Source organism: Pteronotus mesoamericanus, unplaced genomic scaffold, assembly GCF_021234165.1.
Source record: "Pteronotus mesoamericanus isolate MK-2021 breed Mesoamerican mustached bat unplaced genomic scaffold, CSHL_Meso_final scaffold_1186, whole genome shotgun sequence".
In the NCBI taxonomy this organism is placed as follows: domain Eukaryota; kingdom Metazoa; phylum Chordata; class Mammalia; order Chiroptera; family Mormoopidae; genus Pteronotus; species Pteronotus mesoamericanus.
The window spans coordinates 14,337,432-14,358,045 of NW_026555302.1; the positions used below are offsets into that span (position 1 = coordinate 14,337,432).

The 20,614-nt window shown below is 61.7% G+C and overlaps 1 protein-coding gene across 1 annotated transcript in view; it reads left to right on the top strand.

Moving 5' to 3' along the window:
• The window catches only part of ILDR2 (immunoglobulin like domain containing receptor 2), a 45,452-nt gene extending 26,697 nt beyond the window's left edge, over nucleotides 1–18,755 (top strand). Inside the window, exons 4-9 of the mRNA XM_054587567.1 lie at nucleotides 2,887–3,033; nucleotides 4,176–4,352; nucleotides 11,990–12,103; nucleotides 15,755–15,956; nucleotides 16,871–17,453; nucleotides 18,631–18,755. Coding sequence (XP_054443542.1) covers nucleotides 2,887–3,033; nucleotides 4,176–4,352; nucleotides 11,990–12,103; nucleotides 15,755–15,956; nucleotides 16,871–17,453; nucleotides 18,631–18,666 — 1,259 coding nt within the window. The 3' untranslated portion in view covers nucleotides 18,667–18,755. The remainder of the gene's footprint in view (nucleotides 1–2,886; nucleotides 3,034–4,175; nucleotides 4,353–11,989; nucleotides 12,104–15,754; nucleotides 15,957–16,870; nucleotides 17,454–18,630) is intronic.
• Nucleotides 18,756–20,614: the final 1,859 nt, after the last annotated feature.

Consider the following 20,614-nt stretch of genomic DNA (forward strand, 5'->3'; position numbering starts at 1 on the left):
AACGATCTCTAGGCTATAAATCGAATCATGTAGTGAGATTAATCCGAGTTAAAATCTACTAGGTCCTTTTGTTTTTATAGGGACATAGGGGTGTCTGTGGATGTATGGAAATGTAGGTTAAACGTCTGGATGCAGAGGGGTTAAATTTTCAAAAAAAAAAAAAAATGTGCGAAGAAGGAAGTCAAATGTGTGGAGATGGTGCGTGTCCGTCTGCTCAAGCAGGTTTTTCGTGTCGAAGCGGAGATTTCCTCCCCCCAGAAAGAGCTGGAGCCAAAGTCCCGTGTCTGCTCCCACCCGGTGCAGGGGCCGGTTCCCTCACGTGCTGCCGGAGACCGACCGGGGAGGGCCTTCTCTGGTCGGAGCACAGCCTCTGCGATGTGCCCCGCGTGCCAGCGGGAGCGTGGGCCAGTGCCCGGCGTGGGCCGGCGCCGGCCGCCGCCGGGCCTCGGGCTCTGTTTTCCTTCCGAGTAACCTCTTTCCTTCTTCTTTCCCTTCCACCTCTTCCAGGCAGGACAGGGCTGCTTGCTGACCTCTTGCCCAGTTTTGCTGTGGAGATCATGCCAGGTATCCAGTCATTTAACTCTCTGTTCACCTAATCTGCTGTCCCTCCATCTGTCTGGCTGCTGCGTCATTCACTAACTGCTCCTGTAATTTATTTGCACAATTGTCTCTGCATGTCTGCGGTCTTTTCCAGGATGAACTAAGCCCGTTGGGAGAGACTTTGCATTGTGTTTCTTCTGTTATTAGACCCTAAAAGAATAATGGTAACTTGGAATGGGCTGAGACGGGGACCCAGTTCCTCTGGGACAGGCCCGGGGGCTCTGCAGCCCCTCCCTGCCCGCCCCGGCATCTCAGCCACACGTGAAGAGCTCAAAAGATCCCTAACGAAATCATTACTTGTCTGCCTTCCTTGTGCCCTAAGTTACAAGTCTACCCTTTCATTAGTCTGCAACCACGTGACTCCGAATTGCCTTTTCTAACGTGAGCCACGTGCCCCTCCCTCCTCGGAGGTTCACATCCACACGCCTACTCTGCTCTGTGTACAATTCCAGGGCCTCCTGGGGCCCCCAAGCCCTTCGGGAGTGTCTGTGGGCCCCTCGGCAGGGACACTTGTCCCGGATGCACACCTCTGACTTTTTATGGAGCGCGAGTTGAATGCACCAGCCCAGACAAGCCAGCACGAGTTTGGCGCAGCCCGGGAGTCCTTGCTGGGGGGAGGCTCAGAGAGAGACCAGAACAGGCCACGGAGGGAGGGTACCGCTGATCTCGCGGAGTCGGAAGGGCTCCTTCTTGCTTTGCAGGGTGTTTGCCCCAAGGGTTAGGAGCTGCCGAGTGTTTAACAGCCACCGAGAGATACAGAATATTCCTGGCCATTCCTTTTGACTTGACTCAAGGTTAAAGAAAGATCGAGAGTCTTTCCAGTTGAACTTCACTCATTGTCTTTCTGGGAATTCTTTTGGCCCCTTCCCCCGAGTGGACTGACCCAAATACAGACATTCTTCTTACTGATGCTGAGCCCAAGGACACGAATAGATATCCCTTTGTGAGTCCCCTTCTTCAGAACTGCGACAGTTTGTACCATTCCTTCACCACACACAGAAGAAACAGTGTTACCTGGCACTGTTTCTTCAAGTTTGACATCATCGCAAACCCCAGTCCGGAGAAGCAGTTGCTGTATTTTTCGTAGCTGGTCCTGGAAGCCTGAATTTCCCTCCCTTTGACTGCAAGGACCCTTTCCTGGGTGACAGCGTGGGTGCGAGGTGGCCGGCCGGTCTCTCGTCCCCTTGACCGCCTGACCCCAGCTGTCGCCCCCAGGCGGGGCTCTGTCTGCCTCAGGGTCCCCGCCGTGACGAGGTTGCTTCTGAGGCCCGGCCCAGAGCCCCAGGCCACCCCCGCCGGGCACAAGGTCTTCCCATTTCCCCTCTGGAGACAGCGTGACCTGGTTCGTCTGAACGCATGTGAGGGGGTGAGAAAGGAGGGACACGCAGGAAACAGGAATTGCTTTCTGAGGCAGTTACGTTCTCAGCGAAGGTCACCTAGCTGGACCATCACTGCAGAACCCTTTATGTAACAGAAACGTCACATTTTCAAGCTCTCACTGAAAGTCCATTGAACCGAAGCAATATTTAATAACCGAAACTTAAGAAAATCCACAAGTACTTGAAGTTCGTTGTAAAGGGCTTTTTGGTGGATGATTGTCCAGCAAAATGAGTTGCTTTAATCTTGCAGCTGTTAAGAGAGATCGGAGGTCCCTGCAGTCTCCAGGCTCCCGGGGGAGTTCAGGCCCTATAGCAGGTCCCGAAAGCGAGGGGTGGGGACAGCGTCTTCTCTAGCAGAGCCCGTGTCTCTCGCTGTCTCTCGCCGTCGTCTGCGGGACCAATGCCGAGTCCAGGACAGGCGTCCCGGGGCGACGGGCCGGGAAGCAGATGATGCATAAGGACCTGGGCCACCTCAGTGGGTTCTGAGTTAGACCAGGCGGACCCGGAGAAGTTTTTCTCAGGCACTTTCAGCAACAAGATTAGCGTGACGCCCCGACATGCATGTATTCACAGAAGGCACCACGTCAGAGCTCAGCAAACCAAGCCCCCCTCCCCGGCACAAGTCTCTCTGCCCTCGTCCCCTGTTCGTTCGGACACTACAGCCAATGCGGTAAACCCCGGAAGCCCCGCCCCGTGGCTCTGAGCGCGTCACTGTGCGTGCTCCGTGGGACCGTGGTGAGGCGACGTCCCTCTGCTCAGTGCCCCGGCCCCGGGAGGGTCTGCACGTCTCACCCCCGCCCCCCGTCTGGGGGCTCTGTGCCCGGTCACGCGGCGCCTGCCTGTCCGCGGGGAGCCCCCGCGAGCCGGGCCCCCCGCCTGATACGGCTCCCTCTGTGCGCCCTTCCAGAGTGGGTGTTTGTGGGCCTGGTGATCCTGGGAGCCCTCCTCTTCTTCGTCCTGGTGGGCATCTGCTGGTGCCAGTGCTGCCCGCACAGCTGCTGCTGCTACGTCCGCTGTCCGTGCTGCCCCGACTCCTGCTGCTGCCCTCAGGCCCGTGAGTGCCGGGCCCGCGCGCAGCCGGGGAGGGACCGACCGAGGGGCCCTCCGGGGGGCCGCGCGCCCGACCCCCTCCCCCGCCTCCTTCCCTCCCGCCCCCGTGTCACTCCTTCCAGACGTCCCCCCACCCCCGCACTGGGAGCCCCGGCCCCCGGAGCTGACCGCCCTTGTCTGCCTGTGGACCGCCATTCACCCCCGCTCCAAGCGTCTCCTCCGCCCCGGTCACCGAGCATTCGGAGACTCCCTGACACTGCTGACGACAGGAAGGGCAGGTTCAGGACGGCGAGGTGGCGGGCGAGGCGTCTGCCCTCTCACGGGGCATTCAAACCCGAGGGAGCCCCCTCTGGTGGGCCCCCCCCCCCCCGCCCCGGCAGAGCGCAGCCGCGGGTACCACCCGGCCGCTGATGGCTTTTGCTTACCCCCGTGTCAAAGCGGAGGGACTAGTCCTCCCTCGGGGACCCCGGATTCACCTGACTGGCCACGCCCACGCAGGCCTTAACTTTGGACCCCCTGCCACAGCCTGTAGGAGAGCGACAGCATGCAGGAATGCGGCACTTTCCACGAGAGCCAGGGGTCCGGTCTGCTCTGGGCTCCCGGGGGGCCCTGTGCAAGGCCCTGCTCGCTCCGCCCCCCTGGAGAGGCCCCGCCCCCCGCTGGCAGCGGGCGGAGGCCGCCCACGGACAGCGCGACTAGGAGTGGGCTGCTGCTGTCACGGAGAGGTTGCTGCCACAGCTCCGTGCGCCGCTTAATTCCTCAGCTGCCAGGCGCTAAACACTATCATTCCTGATGTTGGCGCCTCCTGAGGAGGCTGGAGGAGCCCCAGGGAGTGGGGGAGAGTGGCCCCGTTAAGTATTTCAGGCCTAGGGGAGCACACATGGGCGTGCAAATTGCATGTGCACGGCACATACAAACACGTGCACACATAGGCACACACGCAGGTGCACCCCCACACGAGCACACAGGAGTGCAGACACAAGCACACATATACAGGCGCACAGGCACATGTGCACGCACACGTGAGCACGCGGGCACGCAGGCACACGCCCAGGAGCTCCCTGCAGCGCATCCTCAGGGGTGCAGGGCGTGAGGGTTGTGGAGGGTGGGACCGTATAATCTCTTGCTCTTCCTCTCCCTCCGCAGTGTATGAAGCAGGGAAGGCGGCCAAGGCCGGGTACCCTCCCTCTGTCTCCCGTGTCCCCGGCCCCTACTCCATCCCCCCTGCGCCCTTGGGAGGAGCCCCTTCGTCAGGCATGCTGATGGACAAGCCGCACCCGCCTCCCCTGGCTCCAAGTGACTCCTCTGGAGGACGCCGCAGTGGTAAACGGGGTCCCGGGCTGCCCCGCCCTCACCGCCCCCCACCCCGGCCGCAGCTCACACGCCAGGCCCTAGCTGAAGACAGCGTGAGCTCGGCCGTGCTGCTTCGGGGACGGTTACTTCCACGCCGGAAGCTAGTGAATCGTTCTCGTCCCCGCCCAGGGCCCAGGGCTCACGGGCGCTGTGAGGAGCGCCCAGAAGTGAGGGACAGAGCTTGTGCCCAGGCAGCGTGGCCCAGGCAGGGGAAAGGACAGACCTTCATTAGGATAATGAGATGCTCGTGAGTTTGGGACTGGGCGCGTCCAGCAGACAGGGCTCCTAGGAGACAGGGCTCCGGTCGCCTAGTCTTCGGGGAAGAGGTGGGATCTGAGCTGGGCCTGGAGAGATGGGAGGGTTGGACGAGCAGCACAGGGGGCAGGGGAGGGGTGCAGTGCACCCCCAGGAGGCAGCAGGGTGGGAGCCAGAGCGGGGAGAACACACCGAGCGTGTTGGACCGTGTCCAGCTCATCCATCTGACTCCCCGCTGCTGTGGAGCCTTGAACCCCTCCCCCAAGAAGAGCTGGGACTTGGTGCGGTGGCGAGTGACGGTCACGGCGGCCAGGGTCCTCAGTCGGGAGGTGACGGGCTGACGAGGCCGGTGGTAGGTGGGGGAGAGTGGGGCCAGACCCCCCATGGGGATGTGACTGAAGTCGTTCCGGGGGACGCGGGGTCATCTGAGCAGGGGCGACGGGCGTTGACGCCAGGGGCCGTCGCTCAGACGCCCGGAGCAGGGAAACGAGACCCGAGGGAGCGCGGGCAAGGGGCCCCGAGGCTGCCTGGCGTGCGAGGCCCGTGGAGGTGAGCTCGCCGGGGAGGCCCCCCGTTCAGGACACGGTGAATCGTGGCCGGGGCGGGGGGAGGGCGGCGCTCACGTGCCACCTTCCTGGAGGTGTTCAAACAAGGTTACAAGAGCGGTGAGGCTGGAACTGTGGGGAGAAGTAGATTTGGGGGATTTTCAAATCCCGAGATGTGGCTGGGCCACCAGGGCGGGGAGGGAGGCCTTTTCTGGCCTGGAGGCGCCTGGCCCGGCCCCTTTCATGGCCCGGCAGTGCCGCCCGTGGGCTGAGGGCGCATCCTCGGTGAGTAGGCGGCGTCTGTGTTTTCCCTCCCTGCAGCTCTGCAGAATCCCCACGTCCGAGCTTGGGAATGAGCCACAGACAGAGAAGTACAAGTTAACGATCACTAGGGACACACAGGAATTGGAGAGATAAGGACAATAAGCCCGTTTCCCACAGGATGGAGTGGGCCAAAGGGACGTTCGTGGAACTGGCTCGTCCTCCTTCCGCCGCCTCCCTTCCCTCCAGTCTTTCTTCTCCCCGCAGAACCTCCCCATCCTCGTACGTTAGGGCGCCTCGTCGCAGCTCCTCCCCTGTCCCCACCCTCTCCCGGCGCCTGCTCGCTGCCAGGCCCTCGTTTGGGCCTGTCCGGCCGTGCTGACCAGCCGCAGTTAGAGTGGCCTCAAAAATAGGAGAGTCTGTTGTCTGACACAGCAAGAAACCCAAGGGTAAGCGGCCCTGGGGCTGGCTAACAACAGCACCCGGGGGTGGCCTCCCTGGAGGACTTCGTTGCTCCCGCCCCGTTCTGGCCTCCTGAGCGTTCCCATTACCCGGGGACCCCCGCCCCCCTTCCGGGGGCGGCGCGCATTCGGAGGCAGGAGACAGGCGTGCTTCTGCTTGTGCTCTTTTCTCAGGGGTGCGGGGGCCCTTCCCGAAGCCCTGCTCCTTCCTGCTGACACCTTGCGGTTTTACTGGCCAGAACCGTGTCCCGAGCCCCTTCCTAACCCAGACTGGCTTGGGCCGATCAAGACTCATCTCTTAGGCTGGAACGCCTGTTGACCTTGGAAAGGAGCAAATTCAGGGCTCTGTGCACGAGGAGAAGGGGACAAGGCACAATCAACATCCGCCGCGGCCAGCCTGGCCGCACGGTCATTCTCTGGCTCGTGGTTCAGGACAGAAGTATTTTCTATGATCCCCCGGGCACGTTCTGTCCTGCGGCCCCATGACTGCAATTACAGATGACACCAGCGTTCCATGTAGATTGTTCTCTACCGCATGTTTGAGATGTTCAGAAAAGCTGATTTAGAAAGATGTAAATTTAGCTCATGTTGTAGTTACATGCTACCTCGAGTTGGGGTAGTCACCTAGCAACAGGAAGTTCTCAGATTCCATCTGTACGCAGCACTCTTTGGAGCAGCGTGGTGTTGAACTGGCATCTTTGATGAGCTGTGTCTAGTGCAGCCAGCTGGCTACCGAGTGGGAGAGAGGTGAGGGGCACCGGTTCCTCCTCCTGTTCTTCATCGAGGCGGCTGAGACCTCTCTGACCAGGGCGGATGACCGCCTGCTCCTCCCTGGCTCCAGGTCCACCCCCCCCCCCGCCACCCTGCCAAGGTTCTCTCCTTGCTGAACATCCACACCAAACCCCATTCCCAGCTCACATCTCCAGCCTCCCGTGTTTAGTGATTCCGTCCTATTAGCCTTCAGCACATGCTCAGCCCTGATCGGTGTAGCTCAGTGGGTTGGGCATCATCCCGCAAACCGAAAGGTCACAGGTTTGATTCCTTGGCAGGGCACAGGCCTGGGTTGCAGGCCAGGTCTCTGGCTGAGAGTGTGAGAGGCAACCAATTAATGTTCCCCTCCCACATCAATGTTTCTCTCCCTCTTTTTCTCCCTCCCTTTCCCTTTTCTCTAAAAAAAACCCAAACAAAATCCTAAAAAAAAAAAAAAAAAACCCTCAAACCCTCCTGCTAAAATACAACAATTTGCAGGCACCCTGTAGTCCTCTGATGGTACTTCCCTGTCCCCTTTTGCCTCTGCACTGCCATGCTCCTTGAAAGAGTTGGGAGGGATTCATATGTCCTCTGCTCTCGTCGACGCCCCAACTAACTTTCCTCTCGCTGTGGCCGTCACCCGCCCAGAGGCCCGTGCTTGCCAGGACCCCCCTGCTAGGACGAGGGGACCCTTCTCCGCCCTTCCCAGCAGCCTCTGCCACCCTTGCCTTGCCTTCCTCCGCGGCGTACTCTGCAGGACTTCCCCCGCTTCCGCACGTCGCCCCGAGGGGGGCAGTCCCGTCGGGTCCACTGTCCCCTCCCTGGGAAACTGGACTGCCTTCCAGGCTGTCACATTGTCTGTACGCCGGTGACCCCGACCTCCCCTCCGACCGTCTGTCCCGCGTGTCTGTCCGCTTTCCGGAGACCTCCACCTGGATGGCCCGCAGGCGTTTCAAACTCGGCCTCCGGGAAACCGAATCCACCTGCCGTTTGTGGGCATCGGCGCATCCGCGCCTCGTGTCAGTGGCCGCCACCCCCGCCCACCGACCAGCCCGAAGCAGAAGCTGGGACTCAGTCCTCCTCTCCCCTCCCCCACTCCCCTCGTCAAGCTGATCGCCACGTCCTTCAGACCATAGCTCCACGTAACCCCCAATCCATTGAGTGTCCCCTCGTCCCTGCGGCCGCGTCTCCCGCCTGGACGAAGGGGTTCACCTCCTCCCTGGTCTCCCGCAGCGACTCTCCCCTTGCTCGCCTCTGTGTTATGATCACATCTACCATCCTCTTCCCATCAGGGGGGGAAAAAAAAAAAAACTGAGTAGGCAGGTAGGGTTTTGAAATGTCATTTTCCAAACTAATAAGGATGTGTGTCTATATATATGCCTACTGTATGCACACAGAGAACATGCAAATCTTCAGCCTCGCCTCTCCCACGGTGGCGCTGTCACCTGGGGGTGGGAGCTGGCAGCTGTCGCATCATCCACCAACGGCCTGACTTAGCTCGTCACGCTGGGCGCGGAGAGCGAGGCTCTGTCCGGGGGGACCTGCCTTAGGCGCGTGTCTGGCACGTTTTATGAGTTTCCTGTGGCGGCAGCGGAGAAATTCACTGAAAAATGGTTGAGCCTTCAGGGGGCCAAAAGTATTAGCTCAAATTCTTTAACAATGAGAATTTTTAAAAATTATACTGTGGCCTAAAAAGGAACATCATCCCTACGTCCCCTCGCGGGGAAGCCAAGGCCGCAAGGCTGATAAATCAGAGGAGCTGCGGTAGGACGCCCCCGTCCGGAGGTCTCGGCCCAGACTGAACTTGAGAATCAATTGCCCACCCACCCGAAAGGGGGGCATCGCCAGGAATAAAAAGTCATTTTCCAAAAAAAATGCTGGACTTTGGCCGACGGTCCAGGACATCTCTTACCGAAATACCACCGCACGTCCGAGTTCTCTGATCTTCAGACAAATTACCGATAAATGTCAACCAGACAGGATTCTGTTTATTTTTCAAATCCAGGAACATGCGGTGAACGCCTGCACGTTGCCCGGCAGGAGCCGACGGTCTAGCAGAGAGGTTGCTGGGGGCCGGCGCGCGCACGAGTAAAATGAGTAAAATGCCGCAGCAGTGCTGATGGAGCTGTCCCCTCGTGCCGGCTCAGAAGGGGAGGTCCCACCCGCTCGGAGGGACCGAGAAGGGCCTGCGGGTGTGTTTGTTTGTTTTTGGCCCTGACCGTGTCGGGGGCTTGGCCAGACCCCAGTGTGCTCAGCACGATGTAACTCCTTACAGTGAGCCGCGCTATGGAGTTGAGGGCTGGCGATTAAAAAAAAACCCACACCTTTTCAGGGGAGAATGGCCGGCCCTTAAGCTCCCGGAACCAAACGGGTGCTGGCTTTAAAGTCTCAAGATCAATACTCTGCCTGTGTCCGCTTTTGACAAATGAGAGGGATTTCGATGTCCGAAGTCACGGGCCTGTGTGGCCAAGCAGTCAAAGCGGACGGTCTCCAGGGGGGTCCCTTTCGCAGCCAGGATCGACGGGCAAACGGCCGTCCCCGTTTGAGGCTGGAAATAGTCCCTGTGGCTTTTCAGGGGCCAGACAGCCTGCACACGTGTAATCGAGGCCGTCTCGTGGCAAGGAGTGTAATTCGTCACAAAGACACAGAACCATCTAAGCTCCAGTCCAAGCCACAGTTAACTGGGAGGTGTCCAGCCGTTGCTGAGGGTGGCGGCCACCTCTCGCCGCCAGGGGACAGTGGGCACATCGACACCGGTAGTTACTACTGAAAGTTGACCTTAACGGCGCTTCATGTATTAAGAAGACCTAGAAAAAGCCACAGGCAGTGGTAGAGCCTGCCCTTTCCCGGAAGCCTGCAACCATGCTTTACCTAGGAAATCATCAGTGATAACAAAATAACGCGAAACTTGTCGAACCCTTGCGGCTGCCTCCAGCTCCCACCCCAGCCTTCTCCTTCCGGGTCAGAATTCTCTGGCAGACCCCCTGCGTGGCCTCCCCGCCTCCCTGGGTCATCGCTTGTGACACCGGTTCCGTTCCTGGTCTCCTTTCCATTCGTTCATTTGTCCGTCCGTCCGTTCCTTCCTTCCCTCTCTCACACACACACACCCGTTTTGGACGTCGGCGCCGGGCACAGGCTGGATGCAGAGAGAAACGCAGGGAGCTGGCCTCGCCCTCGGGGCGTCTGCCGTCTCGAGAGGGAAGCTCATGGCAAACGCTCGTCCTAAAGCACCTGTCGGCCCCTCTTCGCCCTCAGGCTGCAAGGGACACTAAGCACCTACTGTGTGTCAAGCAAGGGCCTAGGTTTCTTCCCCCCCCCCCCCCCCCCACAGAATGGTAAGGATTCCTGTCCCTCGAGAATCTTTGGGAAGTTCACGCATTTATACAAATAACTTGAACTAGAATACAGGAAGGGCCGGGATAAAAACTCAGACTGAACGATTAGTAAGTTAGGAGTGAGACAGAGAGAGGAGAGGGAGAGCCTCTCTAGGGGCGAGAACCGAAGCTTTTAGAGGAGGCGATGTTTGAGCCCCCCAGTAATTACAGGGAACTCACACGGTGCCGCTCATTCAGTCCTTGTCGCCTCTCCTTTAAGAGACAATTCAAAGTGTGGGAAGCATTAGTTGCCCTTCACACGAAAACAGTCCTAGAGAGTCCAGCATTTACGTGGGGTCCCCCATAAACCAGTGGCACGTCCACAGGGCCCCCAGCCCTGCGTTCCCCCCGGCAGGGGCGCCGCCTCAGGGCAGACAGCAGCTCCGTGGGGTCCCTGTGCTTTAGCCGGTCTGTCTGCTACTCTGCCGACACCGCTGCAGAGATGGAAGGCCGCGTGGCTTGATAGATAAAGTCATCCCTGCTAATAATTGCCCCTGCGAAAGGACGGGGATGTCACCTCCGGGAGGCAGCGGCGCTGAAGAGCGTGTGCTGAGATTCGTTCATTTTTTTTGAAGTACCGCCACAGTTCGAGATGAGCATGGACTGCGCCGTGCGCGCCCACATAGAAACCAGCGCCCCTGCCCAGGGGCGTGTGGGCGTCCCTCAGCCTTCGGCGCCAGGGCTGCAGAATATTCTCTTAATCTCCCACGGACGCGGCTCGTGTGGGCGCCTTGTCCCCAGCCGGGGCGGCACGGCCAGAGCGCCGGGGGCGCGTGAGTCCTGCGGTATCTTCCCATGTCCGCCGCGCTGCGGGGGCAGAGATGTTGGCGTTGGGTCTCTCGTTTCACATCGCGGTACATTCCCAACGGGCTGGAGGACAGGCCACGCCTCAGACCGCAGCGCCGTCGCCACCGAAGGCCCCTTCCCACTCTGGGTTCTGCTTCCCCGTTGCCTTTGTCTCTCCTTCCTGCTGTGACCCTGGACTCCAAGACAGGCAAGATGTCCAGTCGGTTAGACTTCGGCAGACAGCGTGGCTGGGAAAGCGTGGCCGTGTACCCGGCGCGTGTCCAGTGCCCCCAGTGTTGTCTGTCACCATTGCTGTCCTGTGCCCCACCCCCTGCCCGCCCTCCCCCCCGCCGCCCCCGGGGCCGGTGCGGGGCTTGGCTGATGTCCAAGTGGGCGGGGCTCCCACAGCCTTGGTCCCTCACAGCGTGAGGGCCGGCGATGCAGGATGTGGGATGGTCTCGGGGGCTTTAATTCTGTTGTTTATGGAGCCCTGAAAATAACGCCTGCGTGCGACCGCATCGCAGCAGGTTGAATTGCTCGTGTCTAAAGTAGGGCATTTCCCTTCCGAAAGGGAAAAATGAAACTGTAAAGGGTGATCCATGTGTTTAGCGTCTCATTTTCGTACGAACGTGTATAGAGCCTGTAATCTGGTATTACTACTCTCTTTAGCTCCTACGCCACCCCCAGTTCTGGAATCTGTACCCCATCTCCCAGGCCACCACAGGTGTTCAGGCCCCCTCTGTCGAGGCCCCTGAGGCCGAGGGCCTGCGTCCTGGATGCAGGCGCTCCCGAGGGAAGGCGCGGTGCTCAGACGAGAGCGCGAGCTGGGTCCTCAGTCCAGACCGCGCGCTTTCGCTAGTGTGTTTCCGTCGCTCTGGAGTCCTGGGCTTGGGGAGGACGCGCTTTCAGTGGGGCTATTGGAGGTGGGGAGACAGGGAGCAGAGGTGAACAAAGACAAAAAACGCACGGGGACAGAACTCGGTCTTTGACCCGCTGCGCCCCCCGTTCCCGGGGAACCGCGCGACAAAGGGCGCCTTCAGGGTGCCACCGGAGATTCCCGTGCGGGGCAGCCTCGGGGCAGCTGTTGCGCAGGAACCACGTTCTCTTCCGGGTGAGGCAGGCGAGAGCCTCCGCCTCCTGAGGGTCCGCTCACCGCGCTGTCCTTCCCCCGACAGTTCGCAAAGGCTACCGGATCCAGACTGACAAGGAGCGCGACTCCATGAAGGTGCTGTACTACGTCGAGAAGGAGCTGGCGCAGTTCGACCCCGCCAGGAGGCTGAGAGGCCGCTGTGAGCATCCGCGGGTCCCGGGTCGGGGCGGCGCGGGGGAATTCATAGCTAACGGGGACTTGGGGCGGGGGGCCAGCCACCGAACGTGGGCAGCTTTTGGCGTTCGGGGTCAGAATGGGCAGGGGTGCCGCTGACGCCACCCAAAGAGAGTGGCTTCCCGTGTGCAGGAGGGAGGGCAAAGGGGGAAGGGGACAGCAGCCGTGGTGCCCCCAGGTACCTGCTGGGTCTCCGCGGAGCCGGCCGTGCCGCCGCCCGGCGACTTCCTACACCCGTCTGTCCCGACCACCCCCTGTGGGACGCATTCGGGGTGGCGACACGGTGGAAGCGTAGGGCTCAGCTCTTCCAGCACGAAGGGCCCGCGCGCTGAACAGCAGTCCAGCTGGCGGCTGGCTGGGCGCCGCAGCCCCTGGGGGCGTGAGAGACAAACAGGCCAACGGAGTTCGTGAACGAGGCGCCTTCGTTCCCGAGGTGCCCAGCCGCAGAGATGGACGCGCAAGCCAAGAGGCGGCCCCGCTGGTCAAAAACCTTTTAAAACACTGAGCGTGTAGGGGACGGGGTCCAAACCCTTCATGCACCCTGGCCCTTGGGGACTTGGCCGCCAACGCAGCCGGCTCTCTGGGCAGCTTCCCGACGGCCAGCTGCGGGGAGAGGCAGCCCGGGCAGGTGCTGGCAGGCGTGGCAGTGAGGTCTCCGTGCTCTGTCACCCCGGAACCGACGAGGGACGTGATGGAATTTGGGGGGAAACCGTGCACCCCAGCCTGGAGGAGCTTTGTTCAGACAAAGGACAACAGGTTCCCCCCTGGGGTTTTGGTTCTAAATTCCTCCCGTCCGAGTGGCACGCACCGCGCCTCCTCCCACCTCACGACTATAAAAAGACCGGCTCCAGATTGGAGTGTCAAGAATGCAGATGTCACCGCGCTTGATGAGCTGGTTGTAACCGTGTCGTCATGGATCCCTGGAGGGCGGCAGAGAGCTCAGCGGCGGCCGAGGAGAAGGGGCCCACAGAGCAAGCCCGTGACGGTCACAGCTCGGAGAAGTTAGACGAGGTGGCATCTCCCGTCTCCCTGGGTGAAAATGGCCTCCAAGGCCTGGCGGGTGACAAGGCCAAGGAACCCTGGAGTCCAAGGGGACCTCGCCATGGCCTCGATCCACCTCTGCAGGGCAAGGACGAGGACACAGAAGCCAGAGGGTGGAAGTGACACCAGAACACAGCCCTCCTGACTCCCGTCGTGGGCTCTTTCCTCAAGGAAGTGCTGGGCGGGCGGCGGGCGGCGCGTTCTGCCCAGAGGGCACAGCCTTCCAGCTCCCCGGCGGAAGGGCGCTGGGGCTGGAGGAGACCGAGGCCTCTGTCTCGCGTCCTCGCTTTTCAGAGGATGGAGGGAGGTGGTGGGCGGGGCCGGGGGGTGGGGGGTGGTGTCGCCAGTGCCAGTCCTCGGTGCCGGCGCCAGAACTGCAGCCCGTCTCCTGGAACCGGCCGGCTGGCGTGACAAGAAAGACACAGCGATGAGGCTGGACAGGAGCTCCCTGGACTCGCAGAGGGCCCCCTCCTGGAGAGCAGAGCCGCCCCGGGGGCGGGGGGAGCGGGTCACGGAAGTGGGACATCCTCACAGGCCTCATCCCAGGGCGGGCCTCACGGCGGCAGGTCGCGACGCGGGAGGGGCCCATCCCGCGAGACGCGGGCGTTCCAGGGCCAGGCTCGTGAATTCGCTAGTCCGTGCGACCCCCACGTGCCTTGCCCCTTGGGATGAGGGGTTGCTCTGGGGACCGTTTTGGTCTGAAACCCGGGCGCAGGGACCGGCCAACTACAGCTCCCGGTGCACGCACGTCCCGCCTCCTGTTTCCGTAAGTGGGTTGGACTGGAGAGCAGCCTCACCAACTCACTATACAAGCCTGTTGTCGGCGACCCCGTGCACGCTGCGGTGGCAGAGCTGACGAGGCGCGGCCGTGCGGCTCGCGAGTCCTACGACAGTTACCGCGTGGCCTTCGACAGGAAGAGTTTGCCTGTCCCGTCCTGTCCCCGCGTTCAGCGTTAGGTGTCAGCGAAGCGGTGGAGGTTGATGTTCACGTCCAACGTGGCGGAAACCCTACAGCACGCACCCTGGACCGTCCGCCAGGGTGGGGAAGCAGAGGGCCGCGCTGCGTGGCGGCACCAAGCATCTCCTGAAGGTTCAGGAGAGCGCTGAGCCAATAACGTGAATTTTCAGGAGTCACACGTGCCTGGGCCGTCCTCACGCTTGGCCGTGTCAAAGTTCTCTCTGATTCCCAGGAGGCTGGGCTTTGCTGGGGTCACGAGAAAAGAAAGGTTCTAGACTTTACTAACCAAGAGTCTCTGGGAAGAAAGAAAGGTTTAAAACCAGGTTTTAATCCAAAACGACAGACGACCAGACCGCAGGGCACCCCTGGTCAGCCCGGGTCCTGGGGAGACCAGAGAGGAGCTGTGTCCTGCCTGGGGACGGGACCGCCCTCCGGTCGCCGGTGGGAAGCGGCCGCAGTTCTCTGCGCGTCCGAGGACGAGGGCTGTTGGGGAGGCGGGAGGCGGCGGAGGGAAGCTCGGGCCACGTGGGCGCCTCCCACGTCCGGGCTCGGCCCCCCTCTCGCTCAACAGCCAGGCCTTCCGTGTTGTAAATGTTGATTTTGATAATATTTTGAAGTTCTGACCAAAGGATTGTAGAAAACAAATGGCTTGAATTACATGACAAATAGATTCGCTAGATTTGTTTTTTAAGTAAAATGAAATTCAATCCATTTCAAAGTTCTACAAATAAATAGGGTTTCAGGGTTTTTTTTTTCCTTTCCTGATTTCCATTCTGGTCCTTTTTCCCAAGTGCTTTTGCACAGAGCTCCCTAGGCCACCTGAGGAAATGAAAAAGCTGGGACATTGGGGACTGGTGCCAGGCCACACGTAGAGGCCAGAGGCCAGGGGGCAGCTAGCCACCTCCTCCTTCCCACACCTGCAAACAGCTGTCCCGGCCGCCATGGCCACAGACGCCTGGAACGCTCTCCAGGGAGGGGCAGGGGCTCCCTGGTCCCAGGAAGTGGACCTGGAGCCGTTGGGAGAGGCCGTTCCAGGCTCCTGGATGAGCTTTGTGCCGGGGGTGGACGGTCCCTCGCGAGGCTGCCCATCCCCTGGCCCTGTGGACCCCCTGCTCTGGGGGCAGGGCCACAGCCTCAGGCGGCCAGCGGGGGGCGCCGGCCCGGAAGCCCCATCTGGAGGGGACTCGGCCAACAATAGGGAAGACGCTGCCATCTGGGGCTTCTGTGTCCTTTCACCCTTTGGCTCAGCGAGCCTAGGGCCGTCGTGGCTCATCGCGGACTCGTGCAAGGAGCAGGCCGCCCCCTGACCAGGCGTGGCTGCGTCCTAGGGGCCAGGGAGCCGCCGTTCTGGGAAACCCGCCCCAGGTGGGGCGGTCATGCTGCGCTCCAGGGCAGGAACAGGGCGTGGACGGGCCTCCCGCCCCGTCGGCACACGGGCCTCGAGTGCAGCCAGCACCTGCTGAGCTGAGAACGCAGACGCCAGGCGCTCCGCTCCACCCCTGCCCCGGACAGGACCGGCCGGGGCCCGGGCTGGGAGTGCCCAGAGGCGCCTGGTCTCGGCTGCCACCGCCAGCCAGCAGGTGGAAAGCTCCGTCCAGCCTGACTTTGTCCCCGCAGATAACAACACCATCTCAGAGCTCAGCTCCCTGCATGAGGAGGACGGCAGCTTCCGCCAGGGCTACCACCAGATGCGGGGCAAGCAGCTTTCCGTGTCCAGGGACCTGGAGAGCAATGCAGACTACTGGCCGAGCGTCATGGGGGGCCGCGGGCCCTCGGCCCTGGAGTATGACCGGGAGGACCGGGACAGCTTCCGGCACAGGTGACGGCGGCACGGAGGGCAGCTCAGGGCCGGGCGGGGGGCCGGGCGGACCCCAGGCTGTTCTTACCCGGTTGCACCTGTTACCCTGCCACGCGCCCCTTCTATGAGAACACCCCCTTCCCGCACTAATTAAGCGAGGGACTGCTTGTGGCGCCATGTGTGGAAGTCGCTGTTCCAGGCCCTTGCAGTGGGTGCTCGAAACCCCGTAGTGACCCCTGCTGCCCATGCCACGTGTTTCGTCCTGTGGCCTCTAAAACTCTCCCCCCCCCCGACCCCCCCGGTCATCTTCACCCTGTGTGATCCCTTGTTATGTGAAACGTTAAAATGCCAAACACGTTACACGGCTGCATTCGATTGTCTCACTCTGAAAGGCAGGCCCTGTGAATGTCCCCATTTTAGGCTGGGGAAACCGAGACATACAGAGAGGCTCAGGGACGCTCTCAGGGGCGCAGAGCCAGTGACTCGGGAGACCCGGGCAGGTGGCCGCTTCCCACTGAACAGCACCTTCCTCACTCCCCTGCCCGCTCTCAAAGGACGGTAGACATCACCTTTCTCTCAGGCTCCCCCAGCCACGGTCCCTCTATCCCTCCCTGGCGGCCCGTTTGGAGGGAGGGAAAGGCCTGTCTGTGCGTCACGAAGTGTCACAGGAGCTCCTCGGGCCACAGCTGGGCGACTTATAAGCCACGCGCCCCACGGGGCTGGAGGGTGTGAGCAGTGGCCGGTGGTGCCGGCCAGAGGTCGCAGGATAGCGCTCAGAGGCCGCGCCCTGGAGACCACAGGATGTGCTCGTCCCTCCACCGGGATGGAGACCCCGCGCATGAGAGGTGGCCGCGCGCTCTGGCCGGGTTTCAGGCCCAGGCAGGTGCTCGTCCCTGGCCTTCCCGGCCGCCTGACCGGTGTCCCCGTCTCCGCAGCCAGCAGCGCTCCAAGTCTGAGATGCTGTCGCGGAAGAGCTTCGCCACAGGCGTGCCTGCCGTGTCCATGGACGAGCTGGCCGCCTTCGCCGATTCCTATGGCGCGCGGTCCCGCCGGGCGGACGGCAGCCTCGACGCCCGGCCCGGGAGCCGCTTCGAGCGTGCGGAGACGCGGGCGCGCGGGGGTCTCTTTGGCGACGGCCCGCCCGAGGACTACTCGCCTGACCGGTACTTCGGGACGCGGAGCCGCAGCCGCGAGGCCCCTGCCGACGCCGAGCGCGCCTGGACCCCCGAGGAGGCCCCGCTGCCGCGGCTGGTGAGCCGGCCGGCCCCCTGCGAGCACCCGGGCCGCGGGGGCAGCCTGGAGACGCCGTCCCGGCGCGGTGCCCCCTACTATGCCTGGTCGCCGCCGGCCACCTACCGGGCGCATGCGCCGCGGGACGACGACGAAGACGCCCCCGACGACGCGCTGCCGCCCTACAGTGAGCACGAGCTGAGCCGCGTGCCGTCCCACCGCGGCCGCGACCTGTCTGGCCACAGCACCTCGGAGAAGAGGCGGAAGAAGGAGCCCGCCAAAAAGCAGGTGAGGCCGCGCCACCTGAGCAGGGGGCAGAGCAGGTGGCCCCCGGGCGCCGGCTTCGGGAGCGCGGATGTCAGGTTGGCTCCGCACCTCCTTCCACCTGGGACAGTGGGAAGTGAGTCCGCGCCCACAGCCCGGACCTGGGAGCGGGAAGGGGCAGGCGACATAGGCGTCCAGGTGGTGAGCGTTGGACCGCGGACTTTAGGAAGTATTTACATCGGGGATTCTAGGCGTGTCTCCCCCCGCAGGCCTTAGGTGGGCATCCGCGCCAGTGCGTGCAGAACGCTCTGCGCATGCTTGAAAGTGCATCCCTCCGCCCCGCCCCCCGGGGGGTGAGGGTTTGTGACGTCATGCATCGTGTTCCGGAAAGAGTCCTTATCTGAGAGAAGGCGAGCAGCCGTGGCGCTTGGAGGCCCTCTGGCGACTTCTTTCCTCCCCTGACACTCTCCAAGGGGAGGCGGCGCAGTGCGCCCTGCTTAGGGAGGCAGCCTTGGTCCCAGCCCAGCTCGCTGTCTCCTGCGTAAGGGCCTTACATGCGCGCTGCTGCGCTCTCTCCAAAGGCCGAGAGCGGCGCTCTGCATCCCTCAGGCCCCAAAGGCGAGCTCTGCACCGCAGAGAAACGGTGGGGGACCTTTGCAGAGGCCCGGGGAGGGGGAGAGAGGCTGCCAGGGTGCCCCTGTGCCCTGGGGCCGCTCTCCAAGGTCCCCTTCTCAATTCCCTGGCCTCTCCCTCCACACTGTTTTCACGATTCCAACCTGGATGTTCTCTGTAGTGTGGCGTGTAGGCAAGAACATGAACAGAAAAAGGTTTTGATGCGATCGTTAATCCCTCCAAGACAAGTCAGGGTCTTCCGTTGTTCTTTCGGGAGGAAAATGTCGCGGCCAGCATCTCGTGAGTAGGGAGGGCACTTGCAGAGGATGTCAGGTTTGCGGGGGCCCGTCCCCCAAGCTGCCTTGGCGCTGTAAGCATGTCGTCACTCTGGGTCCATGGAGGCAGGTCCTGCCAGATGTGTGCTGGCTCCAGTGTCAAGTGAGACTTGGGCACAGCAGCGGCCAGCCGAGCGAAATACCCGCCGGGCCTGGCCGGGCCTGAGCAGGCGGTGCGCTCCGCCCACTGTGCCGGGCTGGGCTGCTTCGGGCGGCCTGTGGTTTCACGCTGGGCTCTCTCTGCTCTTCCCCAGAACGACTTTCCGACCAGGATGTCCCTTGTGGTCTGATGTTTGTGTAAGACGTCTCTCTGGATGACGAGAAACGATAAGTGGATGACAGGGACAAGACACACACCCAAGAGCCAGCAGGCGCGGGACCTTCCCCGGCCACCTCCTCGGAAGGTTTGCTGATCTTCGCCTTGGCCAGGGCCGGGGGCAGCACGAGGGAGGCTGACTCCAAACCTCGGCGGCGCCCACCGCGGCCGTCCGAGGATCACATCGCGGAAACAGCTGCGTGCGAGGACGTCCCCACGCGGAAGGTTCTGGCCACGGAGGGCATCCTGCGCAGCCGCTTCAGCCGAGCAGCGTTCTTCTCCGAGTCTGATGGCGCCGGACAGCGCCTCTGCCCACAGAACCCCTTTTTGCACCTCCCAGGCAGCGCCGAGGCCGCTGAATTTATCACCACCATCAGGAGGCCGCCTGCTGACGATGGGACGTCGCCTCCGGCTAAATACGCCTTCCGTTCCCAGCGCCTCCCAGTCGCTAGTCAATGACTGTTGTTACACTAGAATCAGAAGGCCTTTCACAAGCTCGGTGACAAGGGCCTGTGGACGGTCACAGAAATGACTTGAATTTGCTGTTCTGAATGACAGGTCTTGAGGGGCTGGAACAAGACGGAAGAGCACCTGTTTGGGAAGCTAAGTGGTATTTCTTTCTCCGTTCTGAGCACATTTCTCTCTCTCTGCTGCACATGCCTAAGTCTTGGACGACAAGGGCTCTCCCCTCCCCGGCCCGGGCTTCCCACGGGCTGAGCCACACACGGAGCCCAGCTCCCTCCGCACTCTGATCAGGTCGTCATCAGGTGCCTTGTGACAAATGCCTCGAGCAGACACGTGAAAGGGACGAGGGAGAAAACGGGGAGCAAGCAGTAATCAGTTTAAGAGGAAAGAACCTGTGTTCTCATTGTGTGTGGGATGTGGGTCGTTTCCCCCACGAACCCCATGTTCTCTGCCCAGGTCTTGTGCTGCGTTTACCATGTGTCGTTTCGGCCATCAGAGCTCTGCTATTCGAGGACACAGGAGACGTGACCGTGCATCTTGGCCTCACCGGCGGCCGCTCCAGATACTTTGGAGACAAGGGACGTTGCTTTTCAGGAAGAAGAACTTCCTGTTCCCACTCTTGCCTAAATGATAGGCGTTGCCTCCCAAAGCTAAATCTCTGGATTTTGGATTTTGTAGAAATTATTTAAAAAAAAAATGGCCACTCTTTCCTCCTTACCCAGAAGTGCAGTCTGTTTCTCCACGCCTTGAATCTGGGATTGGCCAGGTGATCTGATTTGGCCAGTGGCCCAGAAACAAATGGACACCAGCAGAGACTTGAGACATCCTTGTGCACAGGGCCTGTCCCCTCCTGCTGCTCTCGGGAGCCCTGCAGTTACTTGCCGGTGAGCAAGCCGGGCTGTCCGGCCGCGTGATCCCAGAGGGGACCCCCCTCCCTGACAGCCATCCACGCTCAGCTGCCCGCAAACACACAAGTGCGCCAAGACCGACAGAAGAGCCGCCCTGAGCTCAGCCTGCGTCGCGGAGTCCTGCTCGAGGCGTGAGCCGCTGGTGCATCTTTACATGTTTGTTTCTCTTCAAGGAAAAACTTTTTCTTCTCGTCTCACTGTTCAGCCCTGACCCCCGACGCCATCCCGCCGTCGGTGTCTCGGAGACTCCGCGTTCGCTGACAGGTTTTTGTCAGAGCTGCTCACCCCGCGTGGTTATGGCTGGTTCCAGGCACTGGAGGAGGCTCGGCCTCCCTGGCCCTGCCTCCCACACGGGTCCGTTCTGGTCTTCGGATCCGTGGGCGACCTCTGAGGACGGGGTCTTCTCCAGCTCCTCCGGGGCCGCCTCCGGGGCCCCCTGTTGAGGGCACCATCCCACCAGCGCCCACTCCCACCCCGGCATTGCCACGGCAGCCCCGCGCGGGCGATGAAGCCCGGAAGGGGCTGAGGGCGGGCCAGGTGGGTAGGTTG